Source organism: Ochotona princeps, chromosome 20, assembly GCF_030435755.1.
Source record: "Ochotona princeps isolate mOchPri1 chromosome 20, mOchPri1.hap1, whole genome shotgun sequence".
NCBI classification, from domain to species: domain Eukaryota; kingdom Metazoa; phylum Chordata; class Mammalia; order Lagomorpha; family Ochotonidae; genus Ochotona; species Ochotona princeps.
This window is the reverse complement of record NC_080851.1, coordinates 21,176,082-21,200,743: the sequence shown is the minus strand read 5'-3', so window position 1 is coordinate 21,200,743 and position 24,662 is coordinate 21,176,082. Positions and strand designations below refer to the sequence as shown.

General features: G+C 49.2%; 1 protein-coding gene and 1 non-coding gene across 4 annotated transcripts in view; one reads left to right on the top strand and one right to left on the bottom strand.

Annotated features, from left to right (window-relative positions):
- Nucleotides 1-24,662, top strand: part of EEPD1 (endonuclease/exonuclease/phosphatase family domain containing 1) — a 165,608-nt gene that overhangs the window by 47,747 nt on the left and 93,199 nt on the right. For 2 of the 3 annotated variants that reach the window (XM_058678272.1, XM_058678273.1), the window contains one exon: nt 21,644-22,696. In XM_058678272.1, coding sequence (XP_058534255.1) covers nt 21,822-22,696 — 875 coding nt within the window. In that variant the 5' untranslated portion in view covers nt 21,644-21,821. Of the gene's footprint in view, nt 1-20,848; nt 21,279-21,643; nt 22,697-24,662 lie in introns of those variants that run through there. The other variant, XM_058678271.1, reaches the window with a different exon arrangement.
- Nucleotides 18,557-18,684, bottom strand: LOC118758205 (small nucleolar RNA SNORA44). Its single transcript, XR_004995592.2, has one exon. It is a non-coding gene; the product is annotated as a small nucleolar RNA SNORA44 (small nucleolar RNA).

Genomic DNA, 24,662 nt, shown 5'->3' with positions numbered 1-24,662 from the left:
TCACTGTATGGTTGGCCACTGCTTTGTAGTCAGCTCATTGTTGTTCAGCAATACCATGAGCATTTATTGAGCTCCACCTGTTTGGCAAACATTGTAATGGAGACTGGGGTGTAAGGGTAGGTCACATCTAGGCCAGGCCCATGGATCCAGGCCGTGGCTGACCTGGAGATGGCTGTACAAATCAATGGTGTTCGTGTGGTGTGGGCAGGTGGGCCAGCAGGGGTACCTGGCTGGCTGCCATCACTGTCACCATGCTGAGGTGCACTTGTCTGTCTAGTTGGTGGTCAATCCCTCATTCCTGCACTGTGGGCATAGGTCAGTTTTGTTTTTCGTACAACATTCACTGTTACATCAATCTTTTTATTTTCTGCGAGGACATCACAGCCTTGCCCCACCTTGCAGGTAGTGAGCATTTGTCAAATGACTGTTGGAGTCTCTGGATGAGCGAGCTATGCACTCAGCAGATGTTAAGCTAAATCATTAATTTAATTCATGCTGATTATGTGGTAGAAAAGTATAAAAATGGCTAATGTGATGTACTCATAAGTAATTACTGACCAATGTAGCAGAGTCATTGCCTGGATCAGAAGTCTTGTATGACTACAGAGTGAAATGGACTAAAATTAATGCAAAAGAAATTTTTTAACAACAGGTCCCTTCAAATTAAAAACGTGTATCTGAGTGAAGTTCTGAAGTTTGAGGGAAAAGTCTCCACTGGTTTCTGTGGGTTCAACTAGCCATGTATCCAAAGCATTTTAAAAAAATGTGAGAATGTACTGAACAGGTCCAGACTTGTTCTCCTGTCATTATTCCCTAAACAATAAAGTTTTATAATCATTTATATATCATTTATTCTGTATTAACTATTATAAACAAACTAGAAGTAATTAAAGTATACACATAGGTTATACATCATTTTGCAGAAGGGATTAAAGCATCCACACATTTTGGAATCTTCAGGGGATTCTACAACTAAGCCTGGGGGAAGTCTATATGAGTTTGGATGCTTTAACTATTAACCTCCTTAAAGGAAGGAGGCTCAGCCAGGTGTGGAAGTCTGTTAGACCAGTAGAGAGGACCTAGATACCCAGGCCCCACAAAACATCTCCAGTATCTTAAATGGGTATATAAAACTTATTTATATGTAATTATATATACATTTGTATATGCATTTTGTATGTCTACACACACACATCACATACACACACTGAGAGATCATGGAGATATGGGTAAAGGTGATTACACAAGTTCAGCTGAAGCCATCTGAATGTCCCTGTTAGGTCAGCTCTCTCCTCTGTCCCAGTTTTCATGCACACCTGCGATCATGCATTCTAGAACATTGTCACTGCTGATGAATAGGGAGTTCTTTCATTGGCAAAAGAGCTGTGTTCGTTTGGATCATTACTCTGGATATTTCACTTTTCTGGAAATATATTAATTCAGGAAATGTGTGGGGTTCCTAGCAGATTCCAGGCCCAGGCATGCGTGTGAGAACTTGGACTAATGATGGAGACACACAAGCTGGAAACCAACTGCCATGCAGGGTGGTTCTGCTGAAGCCCCATACAGTGAGTTAGGGGAGCAAGGGAGGGCTTTTGTACATGACTGTGATTCTTGGAAGGCTCCCTGAAGTAGGGTCCATCAGCTGGAATTTGAAGGCTAAGTAGGGGCTTGCTAGGGATTCTCCGAGGGATGGAGTTCAGGGAGTGTAGCTGGCATACCAGGTGGAAGAACAGCAGGTGCACAGGTGAACAGAGGAAAACCCTGGGTAGGGCTCCACCCTGGAGTTGGGTGGCAGCCAGAGAGGTGACTACAGAGCAAGCTGGTACTGCTGCTGCAGCAGGGGCCTGTGTTTGAAGCCAGGGAATCTGTCCGGTTAAAGAGGATCCCCGAGGATATTCTGCAAACCTGCCTTTATGAAACGGGAGAGTTGTGTCTCCTTGCCCACAGGGAGTGGAACCAGGGAAGGATAGGCCAGGAAGGAGAGGCTGAGAGCAGGAAGATGCTGCTGAAGACCAGGCCCACTCCCCACCAGGCCTCTCTCGGGCTCTGGGCTCTACACTGAACAGTAAGCCATCATCCCTTCCCTGGTAGTGTTGGCATCAAGCAGGAAGGGCCAGTCAGAAATAAGCAGGTGTGTTCACCTGTAGGATGATCAGTGCTGAGCCCTGTAGGGAGAGGGACAGACGGCAGTGCTGGCATATGGGGGAAAGGCTTGGAGTTGTATTTGGTGGGCTGTGAAGTCCAGCAGGGTCTCTGGGAAGCAGGGGGAAAGCATTGTATGAGGAGAGAACAGCACTCAAGCAGAGACTCTGAGGGCTGTCATGGGCCAGGACCTTCCCAGGGTCCCATGTGACTGGAAGGATCTAGCAACTGAATGCAGAAAACAGATAGCTGCAGGGGAAGGGCAGGGAACCGAGCTGATGGTGAGGGACTTGACAGCCCAACAGCAAGACTTATGTTATTTTGTCTCAGTGATCAGGAGCCACTGGAGGACTGTGATCACAGAAGGGTGGTACTGCATGTCTGCCTTAAAGTGGAGAACAGACTGAAAGGAACAAGTGTGGGATGAGGGGGAATTGGGATAGTTATAGCTGCAGAGTTGGGAGAGCAGTAAGTTTGGAATTGATTTTGAAGATCTGGTCAGACATTGCTGATGGAGCAGATGTGTCTGAAAGAGAGGAAGAAAGGTTGACTTCAAGGTTCTTGGCCTGAACTAGAAGACTGGAACTGCCACCTTCCAAGGTGTAGCAGTGAAGTCACCTGTTGGGAAGCCCACATCCAACACCGGAGTGCCTGGGTGTGAGTCACAGCTCTGTTCCAGATTCCAGCCTCCGGGAGGCAGCAGGCCATGTCTCAGGCACTTGGGTCTTTGTCATCCACAAAGGAAACCCAGACTGAGTTTCTGGTTCTTGGTTTGCTCTTGGCCTACCCCTGGTTATTGTGGGCGTTCAGAGAGTAAACAAGTCAATTGGACATCTCTGTTTGTCTATCTCTTTCTGTGTCTCTCAAATTTTTAAAAGAAGTGAAAATGACTCTTAAACAGAGATGGAACTGGTTTCTGGGTGGGTACAGGGTCAGTTGTGGGTTTAGCTTAGGAGAGGTGAATGCCTGGTAGAGATGGCCAAGTAGTAGAGAATCCAAGAGTTCTGGGCCTCACCCGGAATCATGGACCTATGCAGTAGTCCAGGAAGGAAGGCTGCCTGAGGTCCTGATGTGATCATCCCCTAACTCTTAAGGTCTCTGCAATCTCATCTTCAGCATCGTAATTCCCAATGCAGCTGTCTGTCACCCTCTCCAAGGAAGAGTGTATGTGTGTGTGTGTGGGGGGGGGTTAAAGATTTATTCTTTTTATTTGAAAGATATACAGAGAGGAGGACAGAGAGAGAGATAAAGCTCTTCCGTCCGATGATTCACTCCCCAGGTGGCTGCAATGACTGGAGCTGAGCCAATCCAGAGGCAGGAACCCAGAGCCTCTTCCAGGTCTCCCGTGTGGGTGCAGGGTCCCAAGGCTTTGGGCTGTCCTCGACTGCTTTCTCAGGCCACAAGCAGGGAGCTGGATCGGCAGCGGGGCTGCCAGGATTAGCATCGGTGCCCATATGGGATCTTGGTGCATGCAAGGTGAAGACTTTCACCACTAGGCTCCGCACTGGGACCTCCAAGGAAGAGTCTTAACTGCTCTCCCAACTCTGCAGCTATAACTATCCCAGTTCCCCTTCATCTCACACTTGTTCCTTTCAGTCTGTTCTCCGCTTAGTAGTGGGGAATCTCAGAAGTGGGTCCCAAACACAGACAATTTCTGACACCCTTGACAAAGGGTGCATAAGATTCTCTATATCATCATAGGTTTTCTGTTGTTTCCTGGATGTTTTAAAGAGGATCAAAAAACATGTCATGGCCTAGGACAAATCATTTGCAAAAGACAAATCTGATAAATAACCACCCTCCAAATTATATGAGGAACTCTTAAAACTCAACAATGCAAACAGCCAACCTAGTTTTAAAAATAGTGAAAATATTAGTGTACACTTGAGGTCTTAGAAGGGGCATAGAGGCAGGAAGCCTGGTGCTGGGAACGCGCGTCAGGCTGATGCAGCTCTTCCCGGAGAGCCTTGCTCTCCTGTGGCGTAACTCCCAAACAAGAGTTCCTGGACACCCACTTTCTCGGACTTCACTTAACTGCTCACTTTTTCACCTCTCAGGATTCCCCGTCCCTCATTCCTTCTGTGCCCCATTAAGACCAGATGGAGCATCTCCTCATGGAGGCAGTGGGTGGCAGGGATGTTGGCACTATGAAGGGACTTCCTAGGACAGAGATTTCTATGCCCTGATGTATAGCTTCCAGACTGACAGCTCCTCATCATCAAAGGTTAGTCATACTCGCCCTCCCTTCCCTGTTCCCTAACCTTTCCATTATTTGCTGTTCTGTTGCTCAGTTACTCCAGGGTTAGTAAATTACATGCAAAGCAAAGCTCACTTTATTTTTACATTCCTGCATCATCACTTGATAGCATTTAAATGTGTATTAAGAAACTCTTTAATGGAAGAAAATAGAAAATTGCACTGGATTTGGAATCTGAGGACACAAGTTGAGTCACTTGCTGTCTGAATGATCTTTGAGAGAGCATCTAATGTCACCCACAAATTTTGCAAAATCAGTTAGCTGAGGTGTAGCAGGAGTCCAAACCATGTAACTCCCTTCTCCAAATGGAGCTGAGTGGGCAGCTTTCTGTGGAATGGCCCAATCTTTAGTATGCTCATGGATTGAGGGAACTTTTTGCAGAATCTGTTAAGCATGGAATGACTTGTGAGGCTTTGGCTAGGAAAAACCAAAGACCTGTTTAGGCTGCACTGCACTCGTTTGGGGAACTGGAGCACCAAGAATCCCACAGTACCTGTGAGTTGGTTTGATGCTTCCCATTCACTTGCCCAATATAGATTGCTCTGTGTGTTAAATTTCAGATGACCCCGACTCCTTTTAGTTATTTCCTATCAGTCTCATGGTTGCCTGGAGTTCGATTTCCTCATTCTGTTTATCTGTGACCTGCAGGTAAGGAAGGCTCCTGAGTCATTGTCTGTGAAGTTGCTTGTTATCTCAGGGAGCACGATGGCACTGCCTGTCACCAGGGAAGATAGGGCACCGATTACTCAGCCGCTGACACATGCGTGTGAAGGTGAATGGCCCCCTGTTTTCAGTTCACTGCCAGATCAATATCTCACCCTTGTGGTTCGTGACAGGGATGGTTTAACTTGTGGGTTTATCACGGCAGAAATGAATCTTTCCCAATGCTGTTTAACAGCCGGATAGTCCGACTGAGTGGAGATGGGGGAGCCAGCACAACGCCGTGAAGTGCTGAACAGTCTGGGCGTGGCCTCAGCTGCCGTCTGTTGAACAGTTCACCAGGGCTGTGTAGTGAAGTCCCAGGTCTGACTGGCCTGGAGCCACAGCACTGGACTGGCCTGAGGCTCTGCAGGCTGGAAGTCTGAGGTCACTGTGCTGACATCAAATGTGTGTCCATGAAAGCCTCTGGGAACGATCCTTCCTGGTCTCCTCCAGGTTCAAGGAGTACCAGGTGTCCCTTGGCTTGTGGCAGCGTCGCTGTGAGCTCTGCCTCCACCTTCACATCAGGTGTCAGGCCCACCTTTTCCTCCTTATGTGAGGACAGAGTCCACCCAAATGACTTCACCTTGATCCGATCAAATCTGCAGAAACTGTTGCTCGAGAAGTTACAGGCACAGGTGCTGGGGACTAGGACTGTAGCAGATCTTTCAGGAGATGCAATGCAACCCAGCACATCTACCATGTATGGAAAGGTACATCCGAGACGTGGCCGCCCGTGGTGTGTTAACACCTGACCCCCTTGAGGACAGTGATGGCTGTCTCTCCACTGTGAGCCTCATCTGGGTCTTCAGAGAGGACAGTCCAAAATCCAGGCACACTCAGCAAGAAAAGCATAGTTCAGGGTGAGGGGTATCAAGGGTATTTGAGGCTTTATTTATAGATGAGAGAAAGAATATTCTGGTGTTACTAAAAGATGGAGCTTAGGAGTCAGGTGCTCTCAGATTTGGATCCTGCCTCCACCATATGGCAAGAATGTGACTCTGAGCAAGGCTCTGGACTACTCTGAATCCTGGCTTCCTCATAGGCATGGCAATGATCCCACCCCTGCCCAGTGGTTCCCACCTGGGGGATTCTTTGTCCCCTTCCCAGGAAATACATAAGAGTGTCTTCACACAGTTTTGATTGTCGTGGTTGGGCAGGTGCCTCTAGCATTAGGGGTAGAGACCAGGGATGCTGCTAAACATGTTATAGCACAAAAAAAGAGCCTTCCCTACCTCCACCCACAACCAAAAACAACCTGGCCCCAAAAGTCAACAGTGCCGGGGTTCAGAAACCCAGCCCATCCTCTTGGGGTTGATAATGAGCTTTAGGAGTGAGGCCCACAGAGTATTGAGCACATACCTGGGACTGAGTCAGCCTGATCAATAGTTCTTTGAAAAATGGAGAGGCTGTGACAGTTCCATAAAAATATTTGAGCTCACTAGAGCAGGAAGAGGAACAAAAGCCTGTGTACTCAGGGCAATCCTGGCTACATTAAGAATCCCAGTGAAGATAAAGAACATACAATATAATTGCTGCAATGGAGAATGAGGCATAGAGGTGGGATACAAATGTTAATAATAGTGAGTTTGGCATTTCTGTTTGCTCTTTTCACCTACATCACCTCCATTAAGCCTTGCAGGAAGCTAAAGAAGCTTGATCGCTCATTCCCATTCTACAGATGAGGAAACTGAGGCTGGCGAGGGCTTTATGTCTTATCCCTGAGTTAAGTGTCTGAGTGATAGAGCTGATCTGTTGAGGCCAGACCTGTCACCACTTTGATTCACTGGAGTTCTCTGTAACTGAATACAGTTTGAATTAGTGAATTGATTAGTCATGAATACAGCAGTGTGAATGCTTCAGGCTGCAGATAAACGGACTCTCCCAGGAGAGTCAGGAAGCCTGACAAGCCACCTCGGGGACTCCTAAGGAACATCTGCTGTTACAGTACCCACCTGCTCTACTCTGCTTTTGAATCCAGGGCCCCAGTAGTGTTCTCTCTGGCAACATTCACCGCAGGACCAGCCTAACCCTCCAAGGGCAATGCAAAACTCTACAAACTGAACCATGGTGTTTCCCTCTAGCTGCCCATGACACATCCTATTCCTTCAGGGTAACAGAGCACCAAGTCACCACACTCCCAGGAGCAGAGTACCTCATTTAACAACAGCTCCAAGCTAAGAATGGAGAAAGACAAGTTAGCTCTTGAATGTACATTAATTGATTTAGTGTTACATTAAGGTAGACAGTGACATATGTTAAAGAGGGATTTTATGAATCAGGAAATAAATACTACAATAATTATAAAGCAATAGCTAACTAGTCACAAAGGAGATGAAATTGAATCATAATTAGTCCACCAACTAAAATACAAAAATGTAAAAAGATGCTCAAAATCATTAGTCTTCAGAGGAACACAAATCCAATATCGATAGAGATTTCATTTCACATTCACTGGAATGGCTATTTGGAAAGAGCTGGAGCTTAACATATGTTGACAACAAGGTGGAGCAATGGGGACCTTGTGCACTACTGATGCCCGCGTCAAATGGGGGCGACTGCATGGTAACAACTTGGCAGACAGTGAAACATGGCGACCATATGCCACAGCAATAGTACTTCTGGGTGTGCCCATGGGAGAAAAAAAAACTGCCATAAAAATGTGTAAGTGGATATGCATGCATTATTGCTGACAACCAAAACATGGAAACAACCCAAGTGTCCATCAATTGATGACTCCAACCAGTGGAATTCATTCATAAAAAGGAAGGAAGTATTGGCATATGCCATAGTGTGAATGAACCTTTAAAACATGATGCCAAATGAAAGAAGCCACTTACGAAGGACCCATATTACATGATGCCATTTATGTGACATGTCTAGAATAGGAAAATCTCTAGAGGCATAAAGTAGATTCATATCTCCTTGAGGCTAGAGGAGGGGTAAGATCTGGAGGGTTTGTAGTGATAGTTGAAGCGTATGGAGTTTCTTCTGGGGGAGAGTACAATGTTCTATAATTGGTGGTGATACTTCTGTATGTACACTAAAAATCATTTCAATAGAAATAATGTTAGAAAAATGTAATCTGTCCAAAATAAAAAAGGGGGAGGGAAAGGGAAAAGATGGAATAAACGGAAAACAGACATCAGGATGATCAATGCAAAGCTAACGTATCAGTCATCACATTAAATGGTCCCATTTCTCTAATTTGAAGGCAGAGATTGAGAGATTCGGTTTTTTTTTTTAAAGCAGCAAATGCCAACTTGTCTTAGTCTGTTTTTTGTTGCTATAACAGGATATCCAGCCCTAGGTATTTATAATGAAGGGAAATTTATTTGTAAATACATTCTAGAAGCTGAAAATCCGAGATAGTGGCATTAGCTTCTGGTGAGGGTCTTGTGCGGCACCATTGCATTGTGGATATGAAAGGCTGGAGCAGAGAGGAAGGAGGAGGGAGAAGGGGAGAGTCAGGGAGAGGGAGAGAGAAAAGGAGATGGTTGCCAAACTCATTCTTTTACCAAGAGCCACTCCTGTAATGATTAACCTACTCCTATAATGAGATCATTAACGTATAATCCATCACTTTAATCACATCTTAAAAGTCCTACCTCTCAACACACTACAAGAGGTTAAATTTCGGAAATATGAACTTTTGGGGGACACATTCAAAACACAACCCACCTACACGCTGCCTAGAGGCAACACTTTAAATATCAATAAGTAAGAAACACGTTAGGAAAAAAACAGGTTAAAAAAGTAACATGATAGAAATGGAGGTACCATGTTAACCCGATTTAAAAAAAAAAGCAGGGGTAGAGTTATTAGACAATGTCCATTTCAGAGCAGAAAATATTACCAAGGACGAAGGTCACTTCATAATGATGAAATGGTCCATTTGTCAAGAGGATATAACAATCTTAAATATTTATGGCCTGATAACAGGGCTTCCAACTGCAGGAAGCAAAATCTGATAGAACTCCAGGGAGAAAAAGAGAAATCCTCCATTGCCTCAGATATTTTAATCCAACCAATTCTCCTACACTGACTGAGAAGAGGGGCAGGCATGGAGAGCAAGCCGAGCCCAGTCTGCTCACTTTACTTACTGGGGGAAACGGGGCCTTTCCCCAGATTTCAGAGCCTGGATTCACACTCAGCTGTCATCAGGTTCCCCATAGGGCACAGGCTCCCCAATTCAGCGGGAAGCTGTAGTGGGAGACTTACTAATCAGAAACAAGAAGCTTCCCGCCAGGTACCTAGTCATGGCGGTGTGTGTTTAGGAGACTGTTCGTTCGGTTCTTTTCACAGATAGTTATTGAGGACTGGGCCATGGTGGGAGACTCGGGGAGGCAGCAGCAAAATCCAGGGCCTTCTCTTCCACGAGCTAATACTTTGCTGAGGAAATACTGATGTGTAGGTGATGCATGCTGTAAGGAAGACCAGGAGAGGCAGCAGGCCAGAGCTCTCAGAACCTGACACCCACCTCCTGATGGTCCTGTGAGACCTGCCACATGATAGAGGAGAGGGGTGCTGCCTGTACCTCTCTAGCAGATTCTGTAAGCACAGTCAACTTCAAGGTCTAGAGAAGTCATGCAGGGGTGAATGTCATTTCCATCTGATTAATCTAACCCTTTCTAACCACAAAGCATACTTTGAAGGCTGTCTGAGATGCCTCTGGTCTTCCTACAACTTCCCTACCTACTTCCTGGACCTAAGAGCCAAGCTTGTAACTTTTCGTGTCTTTATCTTACTTTGCAGAAAGACTATAATTTCCCTCAGAGAAGAATATAGCCACCAGGGAAATAACTGATATTGGGGAAGGGTTCCCTAGGGAGTGAGTCCCAGAAGGGAACCACATGATCTTTCAAGGTCGTTTTTCTTATGAATTAAATGAGATTCTAACTTGGTTCTCTCAGACTCTCACTCATTCTGCAACACTGCACTTCTTTGGACTGAGATGTTGAGCCTATAGTTGACGTTGACTTTCAGAATACAAATATTACTGATGCTGACTGATCCTGTTGCTTTGCATATGCAGTAGACAGTATGAATAGGTTTATTCTGTATCTGTGAAAAAAAGCTGAATCAATAATCAATAACCTTCCCAAGCAGAAAGTACAAGTCCCGTTGAATGCACTGCAGAATTCCATTAAACACTGAAGGAAGAAATTCTAACTCATTTCATGAGGTCAGTGTTACCTTAGTGTTAAAACCAAAGATCTTACAAAAGGAAAAAAAAAAGAAAAAGTAACCAATCGATGGATATTTCTCAGGAAACCCTCAACTGGGTATTAACTGATCTAATCCAACAATGTATAGAAAGAATTACACAGTGCAACTCACTGGGATTTATTGCAGGTATGCACAGCTAGTTCAGTATTAGAAAATCAATTATTTTATCCCCTAACATTAATAACTTCAGAAAACTGACATGATTGCATCACTAGATACAGAAAAAGCATTTGACAAACTTTAATACTTACTCAAAATTTTTTGAATATTAATTTTATTTTTATTTTAGTTGGAAGGCAAAGTTATACAGACAAGGAGGGACACGAAGAGAAAGAGGTCTTCGATCTGCTGGTTCAGTTCTCAAATAGCTGCAGTGATTGGGGCTGGGCCAGGCCAAGGTCAGGAGTCAGGAACTCTATCCTGGCCGTCTGAGTGGGCAGCAGGAGTCCCAGCTGTTGGGCCATCCCCAGTTGCTTTTCCAAGCCATTAGCAGGGAACTGGATCAGAAAGAGAGCAGCTGGGACTCAAACCAGCTCACTAGGAATGCCAGTGCTGCAAAAGTGGTTTAATCCCACACCTAGTCATGATTTTTAAAAATGCCCAGAAAACGCTGAAACTGCCAACAGCAGGAACCAGAATGGGTTGAAAAGCAGTGCTGGCTGAAGAATCTGCTGGTATGTGTGAAGCCTGACACCAGGAAGGGGTCTGATGGAGGAATCTGAACAGTTCCTCTGACAGGACACTGACCCTACAAATAAACGCAGGAAGCATGGAGGTAAACAACCCAGAAGAAGCTTTGGAAAGTGACCCACTGGCATACATTTGGCTCAGGTTGGGGGCAGACCAGGCCGAGTCAATTCACGTCATCCACTGGCAAGTCCGAGTGCTGGAACTGTGTGGGGGCCTGGCCAGGTTCGGTTGCAATAAAAACAGTACAAAACACAAAATGCAAAGGCGAAATGGCCTGTGCCAGTAGGGAATGCAGCACCCAACCAGCACACCTCCCACTGGTTTAGGTGAGGGACAAGTGTGTGATGGGCAGAGCCGGGAAGAGCTGCAATACTCATTGGTTCCAATGGAGGTCGGGGCTGAGAATAGATCCAACCCAGGGGTTACAACCACCAGCTGATTGGAGTGATGGACTGTGGTGGGCACTGTGCTTACTAGTACATGTAGGAGCCTGGACTGGGAACACCTCAAAGTTTCTTTGGGGATTCCTCTGAACAAAATGGAGGAATCAAAACATTAACCAAGAAAAGATGGAAGATGGAGTAGATCAATCAACCACCTCAGCTATATGTTGGCAGCGAAATACTGGACAAGGGGAAACTCTAAGATGGACTATGTCAATCAGTGGACTCTGCACCAGTCTCATCGTACCTGGATTGTTGTTGATGATATGTTGGAGCTTGTAATTGATCGGGGTGATGCTCTGCTGGCTCTGCCTTCAAACCTGAGAGGGCCTCCCTAAGAGGCCGTTGAACTTGACTGGACAGTGGGATGCTGGACTCTATGTATGGTGTATGCTTGTAATGAGGGAATCCCAACGGAACTTGAGCTGTGGTTATGCATCAAGGTGAAGGAATCCACCATGGGGGAAGGGTTTGGGGTGAAGGGGGGAGAATCCCAGTACCTATGAAATTGTGTCATGTAATACAATGTAATTAATGAATAAATGAGTAGAGGAAAAAAAAATGCCCAGAAAACTATGAACAGAGTGGAGCTTTTTCAGCTTGTTAAAGAACGTCTACAAAGCCCACCATATTTAAATAATGTTGAAAAACTAGAAACTTTCCTGCTGAGATTAGGACCAAGGCACAGGTGTTCCCTCTCACTATTTTTTCAACATTGTACTGACTATCCTAAGCTAAAGCAATAAGACAAAAGGAAGAAAAGGAAGGAGCAAAACCGTACACAGATGACATGATTTGCTCTGTGGAAATAATAAACAACTGACAAAACACAGACAAGCTGGTGCATAGAAGTAATTATAGCAAGTTTGCAGGATACAAAGTTAATATAGGAAATTCAATCACTTTTCTACATTTGAAACTTAAAACAATTTGTATTAACTCCCCTCAGAAAATGAAATACTTATGCATAAATCTAACAAAATATGGATAAGATTCACATAAGGAAAAATATAAAATTTTCATGAAAGAAATTGAAGTAGAGAAGCAAGTCAGTAAATGGAGAGGTTTTTCATGTTCAAGAAGAAGAAGATAATACTGTCAAGTTCTTACCAATCTGATATACGGATTCCACATAATCTGAATGTGAGCATATTTGTAGATATTGATAAACTCAACACTGAAGGAGAAAAACAAATTGGAGGATTAGTTCTACTTAAGGTGCACTACAGAGTTACAGTCATCAAGGCAGTTGGCTGTTGGCAAAGGAATAGACAGATGGATCAATAGAGCTGAACAGAAAGCACAGAAATAGATCCACATCACTACCTTCCATTCATCTTTGACCAAGAAACAAGGGAAATATGATGGAGAAAAGTCTTTGAACAAGTTGTGGTGGAACAACTAGACATACAAATACAAAAACATAAACATATACATAGAACTTATGCCTTTTACACAAAAGTCAAAAGATATGCCATAAACCTATAAGACATATTACACCCCAAAAACATGGTCCATGAAATAAATGATTGACAAACTGAACTGCATCAATATTAAAAACTTTTGCTGTGCAAAAGTAACTGACAAAAGTGACAAAGCAAGTCATCTAACAGAGAAAAATTATTTGCAGATTTATCTGATAAAAGACTTATCTGAAATATGCAAAGAATGCTTAACACTCAACAAAAACAAAATGCACAAGTCTATTAAAAAAGCAGGTAAAAGATCTGAAAAGACCCATCAACCAAAGAAGTTATCCAGTTAGCAAGTGTTTGATAGGAAATCCATATCACAAGTCATCGGGACATTGAAACAGAACAAGACACCATGCACACTTACTAGAATGGGCAGAACCTGGGGCCAGTGCCAGGTGCGCAGACTAAGCCTCAGCTTGTAGTGCCAGCATCCCACATGGGTGCTGGTTTGTGTCTGGGTTGCTCCACTTCTAATCTAGCACCCTACTTATAGCTGGGAAAGTAGTAGAGGATGGCTCAGAGGATGGTTCAAGTCCTTGGGCCCTGCACCCACGTGGGAGACCCAGAGAAAACTCCCGGCTCCTATATTGGCCCAGCTCCGGCCATTGTGGCCATTTGGTGAGTGAACCAGCACATGGAAGATCTCTTTTTTCCTTTTCTCCTTTCCTTTCTGTACACTTGCCTTTCCAATAAAAAAATGCATAAATCTTCAGAAAAATTAAGAATGGACAAAACACTGACAGTCCCAAACATGAAATGACAGCAACACACATTTATTGCTGATATAAATGCAATGAGGGACAGCCACTTTGGAAGGTAATTTGGCAGTTTGTTAGAAAACAAAGTACATTCTTATCATATAACCCAAAAGTTACAGTCCTTGGAATTACAGGAGATTTAAAAAAGTTCATGAAAAAAAATGGAGTTAGAAGAGTGCAAATGAGTAGAATTTTATACATACTTTTTTAAAAAAGTCTATGGACTTTAAAAAAAAAACAAAACAGTTCTCACTGTGTGTTTATAATGTGTCAAAATCTTCCTAACAAATTCCTTTTCCAAACCACCAGGCAAAAAGGTGATTTGGGGGGAGTGCTGCAGAGTCTATGATGAGAGGAGATCGTGAGGAGAAGCTGAGGCCTGACCCCAAGGTAAGCTGGATTGAGGCTCTCACCACACAGACCTGACAAACTGAGCTGATGGTTACCATGGGTCATATGTAGGGAGAGACCTGGGACATTTGAGGTGCTGGCCAGCTGCCTGCTCCTGGTCTGCAAGAGACCCAGCTGGAGGGCTTCACCATCATGCTGAAGCCCTGGGTAGCAGCAGAGCCCACCCCCACTGTACCATCTCCACTTCCTGTAAGGTATCTTGTAGGCCTCTGCCAGCCAACTCAAACTAGCAGAGTCCCAGTGAACTTGCCAGTCTCTTGCCTGGATCTCTACTCTGAATGTGGTCAAAAGACCCACACAGATCATCAAGGGGGACCAAGAGTCAGAGGACTGCCTGCCAGACTCCTAACCTGCCCAGGGATGAACCACACAAACACAATGGATAGTGGACAGGCTACCCACACACCTGGAGAGGTGATGTAGTCCCAGAGGGAACCACTTCCCCAGGGTGTATCCTGCCAAGGAAGCTCCCTGAATGCCAGGCAGCTTGGACAGGTGCAGGACCTAGAGTGTGCCCCATGGGCTGACCAAGCCTCTTCCTCTGGCCACTTGCCTCTGTCCACACCTGTGTTTCAGGTCAGCCAGAAAGCACCAGCAGGAGCAGAAAGCAGAGTGGAAACATGAAACCTCGAGGTGGGAGTGGGGACTGCGGGGCAGTTAGTGGAGTTGTGATAGACACAGAAGGCCATGCAGAAGACGAGCTGTGCTCCCTCCTGTCTCCAGGAGCAGAAGGGTCCAGAGCACCATGGAGCCCTGGATGGCACAGGAGGTGGGCGGGCCCTGGATGCCAACAGCTGCAGGTGGGAGGTGCTGGGGAGTATGGTATGATGTAGGCCCACTGGGTCAAGGGCCTGGTGCCAGGAACCTGGGAGCTGTGGGGACTGTGGGGCCTCTCCCCATCCAGGTTAGGATGAACAGGACGCCCAGCACCTCCAGGGCCCGTGGAAGCACTGTCTCCCAGAGGAGTGCTGAGGGGAGAGGCCTGACAAGAGAAGAGGACCTTTGGTCTGTAGCTGGCGGAGCCTCAGACAGCGGGATTGTGTGCCCTGGGTCCCTGGTCCCTGTGCCTGCTGCTCCCCTCGTCTTCCTTGTCTGTGGGGGAGGAGCACCCCCCCACACACATACACCCACAAGCACACACACCCATTTTATTGTATTTAAGTACAGTAGCTCTTTAAGAAACGCCCTGCTTTATTACTACAGCTGTCACACAACGATTATCTACAGCTTTTGAAGGGCAGGGGCCTGCATCCTTGAAAATTTGCTTGCAGTCCACCTAAAAGACAATAATAACAAGCTGGCCTCAAAGGAGGCTGTGTCCTGAGGAGCCCAAAGACAGGAACCAAGGCTGTGAATGTCCGGGGCCTGCCCAAGGAGCTGGGGTATAGGGTTTTGCTGGGAAGCAAAGCATGAGGACCACACACTGCTGGGTGATGGCATGGATGTGTCTGAGCCTCACACCATTCCTGTGTGATCTCTCATATCTTATGGTGTGGCTGGGCCCCATCTGGTTGCTCCTCTGTTCCTGTGATCTGCTGGCCTCACTCATGCAGGAGCATCTAGCTGGTGGCTGGGCCGCGTATGTAAGGCCCTCGCAATCTCTCACGTGTCTGAGGCTTTGGTGCCAACTCACGGCTGTGCTCCTTAGTTCTCCATGTGGTGTCGCTCTCACTATAGAGGTGTCTAGATCTTTCCTCCAGTGTGGCAGCTCGGGCCATCTATATGTGGAGGGGGACATACTCAGAGGACCAGTCCCAAAGGAGAAGTGCTTAGCAAATCTCTACCTTCTGCTCTCTGTCAGTCCTAGGCCTAGGCTCTGAATCAGTGAAAGGGGTTGCCCAGGTGGAGAACACTGGGAGGCAGGACCCCTGGGACACCCCTCCACAGTCCATCATGTTCTTATGTGTAGCAGAGCACATAGACGAGTGCTCCAGGTGCTGGGACTCCTGGGGTCTGCACAGAAACAAAGCCGAAGTCCTCACCTACTTGTGCAGGCAGAGGTGAAGCTTGCTTGCTGCCCATGGTGGTTTCTGTGGTCGTTCTTGGTCAGCTCGTCCCATGGTTTCCAGGGACACAGGGTTGGATTTGGACCATTTCAGTGAATTGCCAGCACTGGGTTTCATCACGTAGGGAACACAAGTAGCCTACTTTGGCAGAGACATACTAGTCTCAGTTGAGGTCACGCCAACAGAGCATGGTGCTTTGTCACACCAGCACTCAGGAAAGCATCCAGCTGGGACAGGGCACAGCTGTTCATGGTACCAAGGGCGCTGTCAGTAGTCTGGCTGAACCTCAGTGACAAAGGACATGGGGCTGCTTGCCAAAGACATCTCTGGGTTGGAGACCGTTCCCCATTCATCTTTCAGAGCTCATCCTAGCCCTCACCTCCCAGGTGTCTCCTAGACTAACTTACTTGCAATCCATAGCTGCCTCCCATTTTTTTCTGTTTTTGAATAGGCATTGGTCTTACTGACCTTATGGGCTGCTTTCTTGCTGGTCTGTCAGCTCTGGGAACAGAAGAATCATGAAATTGCTCAGCAGTGTCTCCCCAGTGCCTAGGGTTGCGTGGGATGTGAATGAAAAATGATGAACACTTTCCGTTCTTGGATTCTACCACTTTTCCTACTCCCTGAGTTGACATTTACCTTTAAAATTGCTGACTACAAAATAAGTTCAGTGACCTTGGTCATCACTGACCAGGCCCCAGCCAGGAACTATGTTGCAAGGGGCAGTGACCACAGGATGCAGTGTGTGGCTGCAGTGATGTAACCCTTGCCCTTTGACACGCTCATGTAACTCAGATGTCAGAGGGGCCATAACCATGGTTAGAGGTAAAATAAATGTCCATTCCTTATGTGACGGAGCACCCAGCAAGTCCCCTTCTTAAGAGGGGAAGCCGGGTGCTTCCCCGGGTCTCCCCACATTCTGATTTTCTGCTTCCTCCCATCTTGTGTGTTTTAGCTCACTGCTTCTTAGTATTCTAAATTTGCTTATTTTGCCCTCATCAGCACTCATCCAAGGCCAGTACTCTCTTTGTCAGATTCCGTGCCTGTGTTTGGGGGTGGAAGGTGGTGATGGTGCTGCATTAGAGATTAGAGCAGCAGAGAAAACAGACCGTTAGATGTCATCAGACCCGGAAGCCTCTGGGACCTGGCTCCCGGGCCCGCAGTTCCAACGGGGGAATATTTATGGGCAGATTCAACTCCCTGCATTCCTTACCTCCCTCTGTCCTGATCACCTATCCCAGCCTCCAAACAGAATCTTTGTTGTTATTGTTTTTAAAGAACACTCCTTATTTCAAATATATTTTTTCTAAGTTTACCAAGGTGTAGTCAGAATATACCAAACTTCACATACAAGTACACAAGTCTGCCTGTTTCGATGCTCACACAGATATGAAACCACCTCTCAGAGTTCTTTTTTTTTTTTTTTTTAAAGATTTATTCATTTTTATTACAGCCAGATATACAGAGAGGAGGAGAGACAGAGAGGAACATCTTCCGTCCGATGATTCACTCCCCAAGTGAGCCGCAACGGGCCGATACGCGCCGATCCGATGCCGGGAACCCGGAACCTCCTCCGGGTCTCCCACGCGGGTGCAGGGTCCCAAGGCATTGGGCCGTCCTCAACTGCTTTCCCAGGCCACAAGCAGGGAGCTGGATGGGAAGTGGAGCTGCCGGGACTAGAACCGGCGCCCATATGGGATCCCGGGGCTTTCAAGGCGAGGACTTTAGCCGCTAGGCCACGCCGCCGGGCCCACCTCTCAGAGTTCTTACTGCTTCTTATAGTCCATTCCTCGCGAATCTCTTCCCATCAATCACTGACATGCTTTCTGCCTACGTTTCTATTTTATACTGTCTTAAATAAGTGGAGTCCTGTAATGTTTTACACACACACACACACACACTTTTTTTTGGCCTGCTTTTCTCTCTCTCAGTATAATGACTTTGAGATGCTTCAGTGGTTTTCTGTATACCTGGATATATCACAATTTGTTTATTCATTCATCTACTGATGGATTGTTTTTCTGGCTGTAACAGCTCTAGTGAACATGGATGTGTAAGTCTGCAGGTTTAATACTACCCTCTTTGGTAAACACTTGGAGGTGCAGTGGTTGAGTCCTGTGATAGGCCCATGTTGAATTTTTTTTTTCACATTTCTAAAGCTTTTATTGCATCACACGGGGCATAGCCCCAAAGAGCCCCACCTATGCTCACTGTTGTCATTTCACTTCTTCCGTTGGAGGTTTTCACCCCCCCTGCAGGTCCACCACCATGACAAGGTTACTGGTAACATGGACCTTGGTCTCAAGCACAGTTCCGGAAGCAGCAAAGTGCAGCACTGGACCCTGTGTGCCTTGAGGGGTGCTGCGGAACAAGAGTGTGTGAGGACTCTGAGCTGACCAAGCAGCCCTCCCCGCAGAGGTCACAGCTGCCAGGCCAGGCCAGGCACTATCGGAAAGCTGAGTGGCAGCTGCAGGCACGGGCTGGCCCGCGCTGTCAAAGGCCCTCCAGGTTGCTCTCGCATGCAGTTGGAGATCCCATGGCTACAGCCAGCTGGCCCATGTTTAATTTTTATAAGAAGTGTCAAACTGAGCTTGTGGGTGGTTACACATCCACAGCCACGTGTGACGGCTTTGGCTGCACCATGTCTTCGCCAACATTTGATGGGGTCATTTTAAAGTCAGCATTTCGTGCTTTTCACATCTGTTCTTTTTGATCTATGTTCTGAGGGGTACTAACTCCTGGTCCCATTTCCGACAAAGTGCAAGCGAATGAGGAGTCTCTGAAAAGTTCATGGAGATGACTATTACAAAAAACAAATTTGCAGCAAACAAAACTTAATTTGTAAGTCCATTTTCCCACGAATCTTGAAGTCTACTGTTTATGGGAAATTAAGCAAGATTATGTCTAATATTGCAAGGAAGTTATTATTTTTTAAATATTTTTTGTTGTAAAGTCAAATTTACAGAGAGGAGAGACGGAGAGGAAGATCTTCCATCTTCTGGTTCACTCCCCAAGTGGCCGCAATAGCTGGAACTGGGCTGACCTGATCCAAAGCCAGGAGTTTTTTCTGGGTCTCCCACATGGGTGCAAGGTCCCAAGGCTTTGGGCCATTCTCCATTGCTTTCCCAGGCCACAGGCAGGGAGGTGGAAGGGAAATGGAGCAGCCAGGACACACACTGGCACCCATATGGGATCCTGGCAAGGTGAGGACTTTAGTCACTAAGCCGTGGTGCCGGGCACACAGTGAAATTATTAACAGGATCCCATCTTTACTTCGTTTGGATAATGCAGGGTTTCTCTAAGGGTCATATCCTAGTCCAGTCTAATGCAGCTACACTGCTCCTCAAGAGGTTATGCTCAATGAGAGCGTTTTCTCTCCGCTAAGAGGGTTTACTTGCTTTTCTTACCTTTTTTTCACCTGACAATAGCATTTCAAGGAAGGGAGTGAGGTAATCTTAGTGAGAAAGGTCACTGGAAAAGGGAGCCAGCACAGGAGGGGAGCTGGACCATACCCCCAGGCCACCATTTGAGTTCTCCCAAGGGCTGTCGGGAACCACCCCCTAGCTCTTTGAGCCCAACCCGGCTGGACTTGGCCTTGCCTTGTTCCTTGCCTTGGAGGGCGTGCTGACTCATGCCCTGGCCGGAAAGGCGCCTCCGACAGGCAGTGGCGCTTTGCCAGGCCAGGGCTGCCTCTTGCTTCAGTCTCTGGTACCTTCAAGGCTGTCATCCCTGAAAAGGGGGCCTAGCCCCAGGAACTGGAAACAGAAGTTCTGGTCCCATCATGCGGGAGCTCCCAATACTCAGGGTCCAAGTATCCAGCGGTATCTTCCCTATCACCAAGGGGTTTGTTTAATTGAATACTAATCGTTTGGCCATGTGTTCCATAACCTGGCCTGAAGTATGGGAAGCAGCCTGCATCTTCCAGTGGAGGAAAGCGGACTTCCTTCTTTAAGTGATTGAACAAACACTGTAGAAACAGACCCAGTTTGCCTAGGGTGCTAAGCCTGTGCCGGGATGACTTGACTGGCTCAGGGAAGGTTAGTCCCGGGAGGGTGAGCCTCACCGTCAATGCCGGGAGGGAAAGCAGGCCTGGAATGCGGAGCCCATTCCGTCTCTTCTGGAACCTTCGGGCAGAACTGAGAGTGGCCTGGAGCCCCAGGGATGGCATTCGTCCATCTTCCCTGCCCCCTTCGGGGGTGTCTCGGTCCTCACGCCCTAAGATCGATCAAGAGCAGCCGGACTGTACACTGAGTAGCCTCTACCCAAAACAAGCCCGCGCTTGGTTCCAGGTGGGAGCCTTGGCTCCGGAGCGGCAGACAGACGGCCTTAGGGTAGGCCCGCCATCACGGCGTCAGCCTCGTGCCCTCACCGCCCAAGTCCCGCCTCTGCGGCCCCGGGCCCCGCCCCCTGCGCTCCTGGGTTCCCCCTCTCCGCCCCCGCCTCAGGCCCCGCCCGCGATCTGTCGGGTTTGCGTTTGCGTTGGACCTCCTGCCGGCAAGCCCCGCCCTTTGGCCGTTGGGCCCGCCTCCGTGCTCGGGCCCCTCCCCCGCGCGCGCCCTCTGGTTCTTGTTCGCGCTCCACCTCCAGGCGTCAAGCCCCGCCCCCGCCTCCGAGCTCTCAGTTGCGGGTTCACTCTCCGCCTCCCAGCGTCAGGCCCCGCCCCATTAACTTTGCGCCCGCCCCCGCGCTCGGGCTCCGCCCCCGCGCGCCCTCGGGAGTCCCGGGGAGGCGTGGCCGCGCGGGCGGAGGCGTGGCCACGCGGTGCCGGCGGAGGCGCGGGCGGCGCGGCCGGGACTTTGGCTTTGACACGGACCGCGAGCGAGAGTCCTGCTCCTGGTGCTGGGATCTGACGCGCTCTGGCGGAGCTGGTGTCCGAGTTGGGCGCAGGACTTTCGTTTTCTTACTCCCCTGGATAAACGCAACCGCGGCGAGCCGAAAGTCCCGGTGCAGCCTCAAGTCTTGGTGCAGCCTCTGCCGCTGGATTTCGCCTCCGCCGCCGCTGCCGCCCGCGAACAGCCCTGCAGCTCCTGCCAGCTCCGGGAGGGCGACGTCGAGTTCCTCCCGCACCCCGATCCGGGACGCGCGGACCGCGGCGGCGTGGGCGCCCCGAGGCCCCGCTCACCCGCAGCCTCTGTCCGGGCTGAGGTCGGGATCCGGAGCCGCAGGTGGGAGAGGAACCGGGCGGCTGGGCGCTGGGGTCCACAGCCGCTTCCCGGGGGCCGCCCTGGGTGGCGTGGGCGGGGGGCTGGGGGTTGCTTGGGATCAGGTTTGGGGAAGGGGCGCTGTCTACTTTGTACGTGGGCCGGACAGGTGAGAGGCTGATGGGCTGGGATCTCTTCCTTAAGGAAGCGCTTCCTTATCCCGTTTAGACCCCTGTGTGGTAAAGACCGACGTCTCCACAGGCTCATCGTGTGTGTTTTCTCGGGGGCGCTTGGGTAACCACCAGCCTGGGCTCCGGGCTGCCTCCAGTCGGGCGTGCTGATGAGAATGGAGCAGTCCTGTGGACATGTGTGTTTCATTTCCTTTCCAGGTGGCCTCGTGGAAGGTAATTTGGGACACTCCGGGCATGGGAGATTTGATGTTTGACAGCCTCCTCAGCCCGTGAGTGGGGCACCCTCCGTTTCTTGTGCCTGCGAGGTTTGCGGAGGTTCCCTCCCTAGCCAGAGGTCAGTGTGTAGGGACAGTGAGGCCTTCCCTCCTCACCTGCCATGGGGAGCACCCTGGGATGCCACCGCTCCATCCCCAGAGACCCCTCGGACCTGTCCCACAACCGCAAGTTCAGCGCAGCCTGCAACTTCAGCAACATACTGGTCAACCAGGAGCGGCTGAACATCAATACGGCCACGGAGGAGGAGCTGATGACCCTGCCTGGTGTGACGCGTGCTGTGGCCCGCAGCATCGTGGAGTACCGAGAGTACATCGGTGGCTTTAAGAAGGTGGAGGACCTGGCGCTGGTCAGTGGGGTGGGCGCCACCAAGCTGGAACAGGTCAAGTTTGAGATCTGTGTGAGCAGCAAGGGCAGCTCTGCGCAACATTCTCCCAGCTCCCTGCGCCGGGACCTGCTGGCTGAGCAGCCCCACCACCTGGCCACCGGCGTGCCGCTCACCCCACGGGTCAACATCAACACGGCCACTCCGGCCCAACTTATGAGCGTGCGAGGCCTCACTGAAAAGATGGCGCTCAGCATCGTGGACTACCGCCGGGAGCACGGCCCCTTCCGCAGCGTGGAGGACCTGGTGAGAATGGACGGGATCAATGCCACCTTCCTGGACAGGATACGGCACCAGGTGTTCGCCGAGAGGTCCCGGCCACCGTCCACCCACACCAACGGAGGCCTGACCTTTACCGCCAAGCCGCACCCCAGCCCCACGTCGTTGAGCCTGCATAGTGAGGACTTGGACCTGCCGCCAGGGGGACCCACGCAGATTATCTCCACGCGGCCCTCGGTGGAAGCCTTTGCGGGCGTGAGGGACGGCCGGCAGGTGCTGCGGCTGGCCACCTGGAACCTGCAGGGCTGCTCCGTGGAGAAGGCCAACAATCCCGGCGTGCGGGAGGTGGTGTGCATGACGCTCCTGGAGAACAGGTGAGGGCAGGCAGCACCGAGCGCAGCGGGGGTGAAGGGGGCCTGGCGAGGCCTCCACCGTGGATGCAGGTGAATGGGTGGAGGAGGGGCTGGCAAGAGCATTACATCAGTGTTGTCACCTGAGGCTGGACTCTTTTCTGCTCCAGAATTTTCTGGATATAGCCATCTGGGCTGGTGGCCCACAGTCCTGAGTGTGGCATATCTCAGGTGGATTTGTAGTTTGGGGGTTGGTTGGGGAAACATTGTTGGGGTTACTGCTGTAGAGTATGTTGTTGGAGTCTCAGGATTTCACAAGCTTGGCACCACATCAGGCAGTCAGAGCCTAGGGGCTGCTGTACCCATTCATCATGTGAGAAAGAAGTAATTGGATCTTTCTTATTATGGGGCAGGAAAAGATCACGTTTATTCCCCGGAATACACCCATTTGTGAGCACAGAATCAGTGTGAAGTCCAGGTATTTGCAAATACACACGCTGCCTCTGTTTAACAAAATGCTGAGAATGAGTCACTCTTCACTCTTTTTCCTTATTTAACGCGAAGTTGGTTTTCAGTCCTATGACGGCCACCCAGAATGCATCCTCTCCAGTCCCCAAGCCAGAAAAGGGCGAGTGGCCATGGGTGACGATTGGCCAGATTTTCCCATTTGAATCTCTCCAAGAAAGTCAGCAGACAAGCTGTTATCAGAGTGTTTGTGTGATTCACAGCACTGCTCTCTGGAGGGGCTGCCGTTAACTTCCCATGAAACAACGCAGTCCACCGTGGCGGCAGAACTCAGTGCTGTTAACAACTCAGGAAGGGGAGGGTGTGGGTGAGGATCATTTCCAGGGACCCTGGCCTTGCCCTGCCTGTCAGTGCAGATGCAGGATTTGTTCACCTGCTCCCTGGGTTGCTGGTGAGGCTTGGTGGTGCGGCCACAACACAGCAACATGAAGTGGGCTCTTGGCGGGAAGTGTACTGTGGCAAATCCCCGGGGTGAATCAATGAAGAGCAGCTCCCCAGTGCTTTTGTGGCATAGTCCCGGTGGCCCACATCCCTGGCCGGGGAGACAGGGTCCGCATGCTGGGCAGAGGGCTGGGCTCTCGTGTGCTCTTCCCACACCATCGTGTGCCCTGCTTTTGCACCCTGATGCGCTCCTATTGCAAAACCATGTTGTGTGCAGGTGAGAGCCAGATGCAAGCCTGGGAGATGTTTGTGGGATGTCTGGATCCTAGTTCTTTCCAGCTGTCACAGCGTGGATGTCTGGATGGGGAGGTGGAGGGCAGGAGGAGCCACAGCTCCGCAGTTTCTTTCTTGGGTTTCTGTAGGGATCAGCCTATGGGGGAAGGTGGACGTGTACCAGGGTCAGAAGTTTACCTGGTGGGAATGAGAGGCTCCATCTGTTTTTCCATCCGCAGTTCCTGGACTGGCCACTGACTCAACAATTCTGGGCTTCTGTGTTGTAGCAGCCTGCAGGTGATTCTGATGCTCACTAAAATTGGAGGACCATTGTACTACCTTGTACTGCGTGCCAGGCACTCAGCTCTCCTGCTGGACTTTTCTTGAACACCTCTTCCCTCCTCACTGACTGCTCACTGGCTGTGCACTGGTCAGGTGTACTCTCCTCCTCCCTCTTTGGTTGCTGTCATCATCCCTCAGGTCGTTCAACTCCAGGATGTTCTTGCTGGCCAGGGTGTGCAGTAACTCCTCCAACCTCCCAGGGTTCAGTGGTGGGGAGGGAGCATCGGCAGTTGGCCTTGGTGGCGGCTCCACACTGCAGCGTGGAGCTGGGCAGCAGGGCCACACTCAGGCCCGTCCAGCCTGGAGCTGCTGTGGTTTGGCCTGTTTTGGTTTTGCTGGGTTTTCTAAAAGGGATGGCAATTTGCCTGTAGAGTGAGAATACAGGAAAAGCTGACCCAAACCCAGTGGAGGATAGAGAAGTGTACCTGTGAAGCGACAGGGAGTTCTCACCCGTGGCCTTTGATCGTGG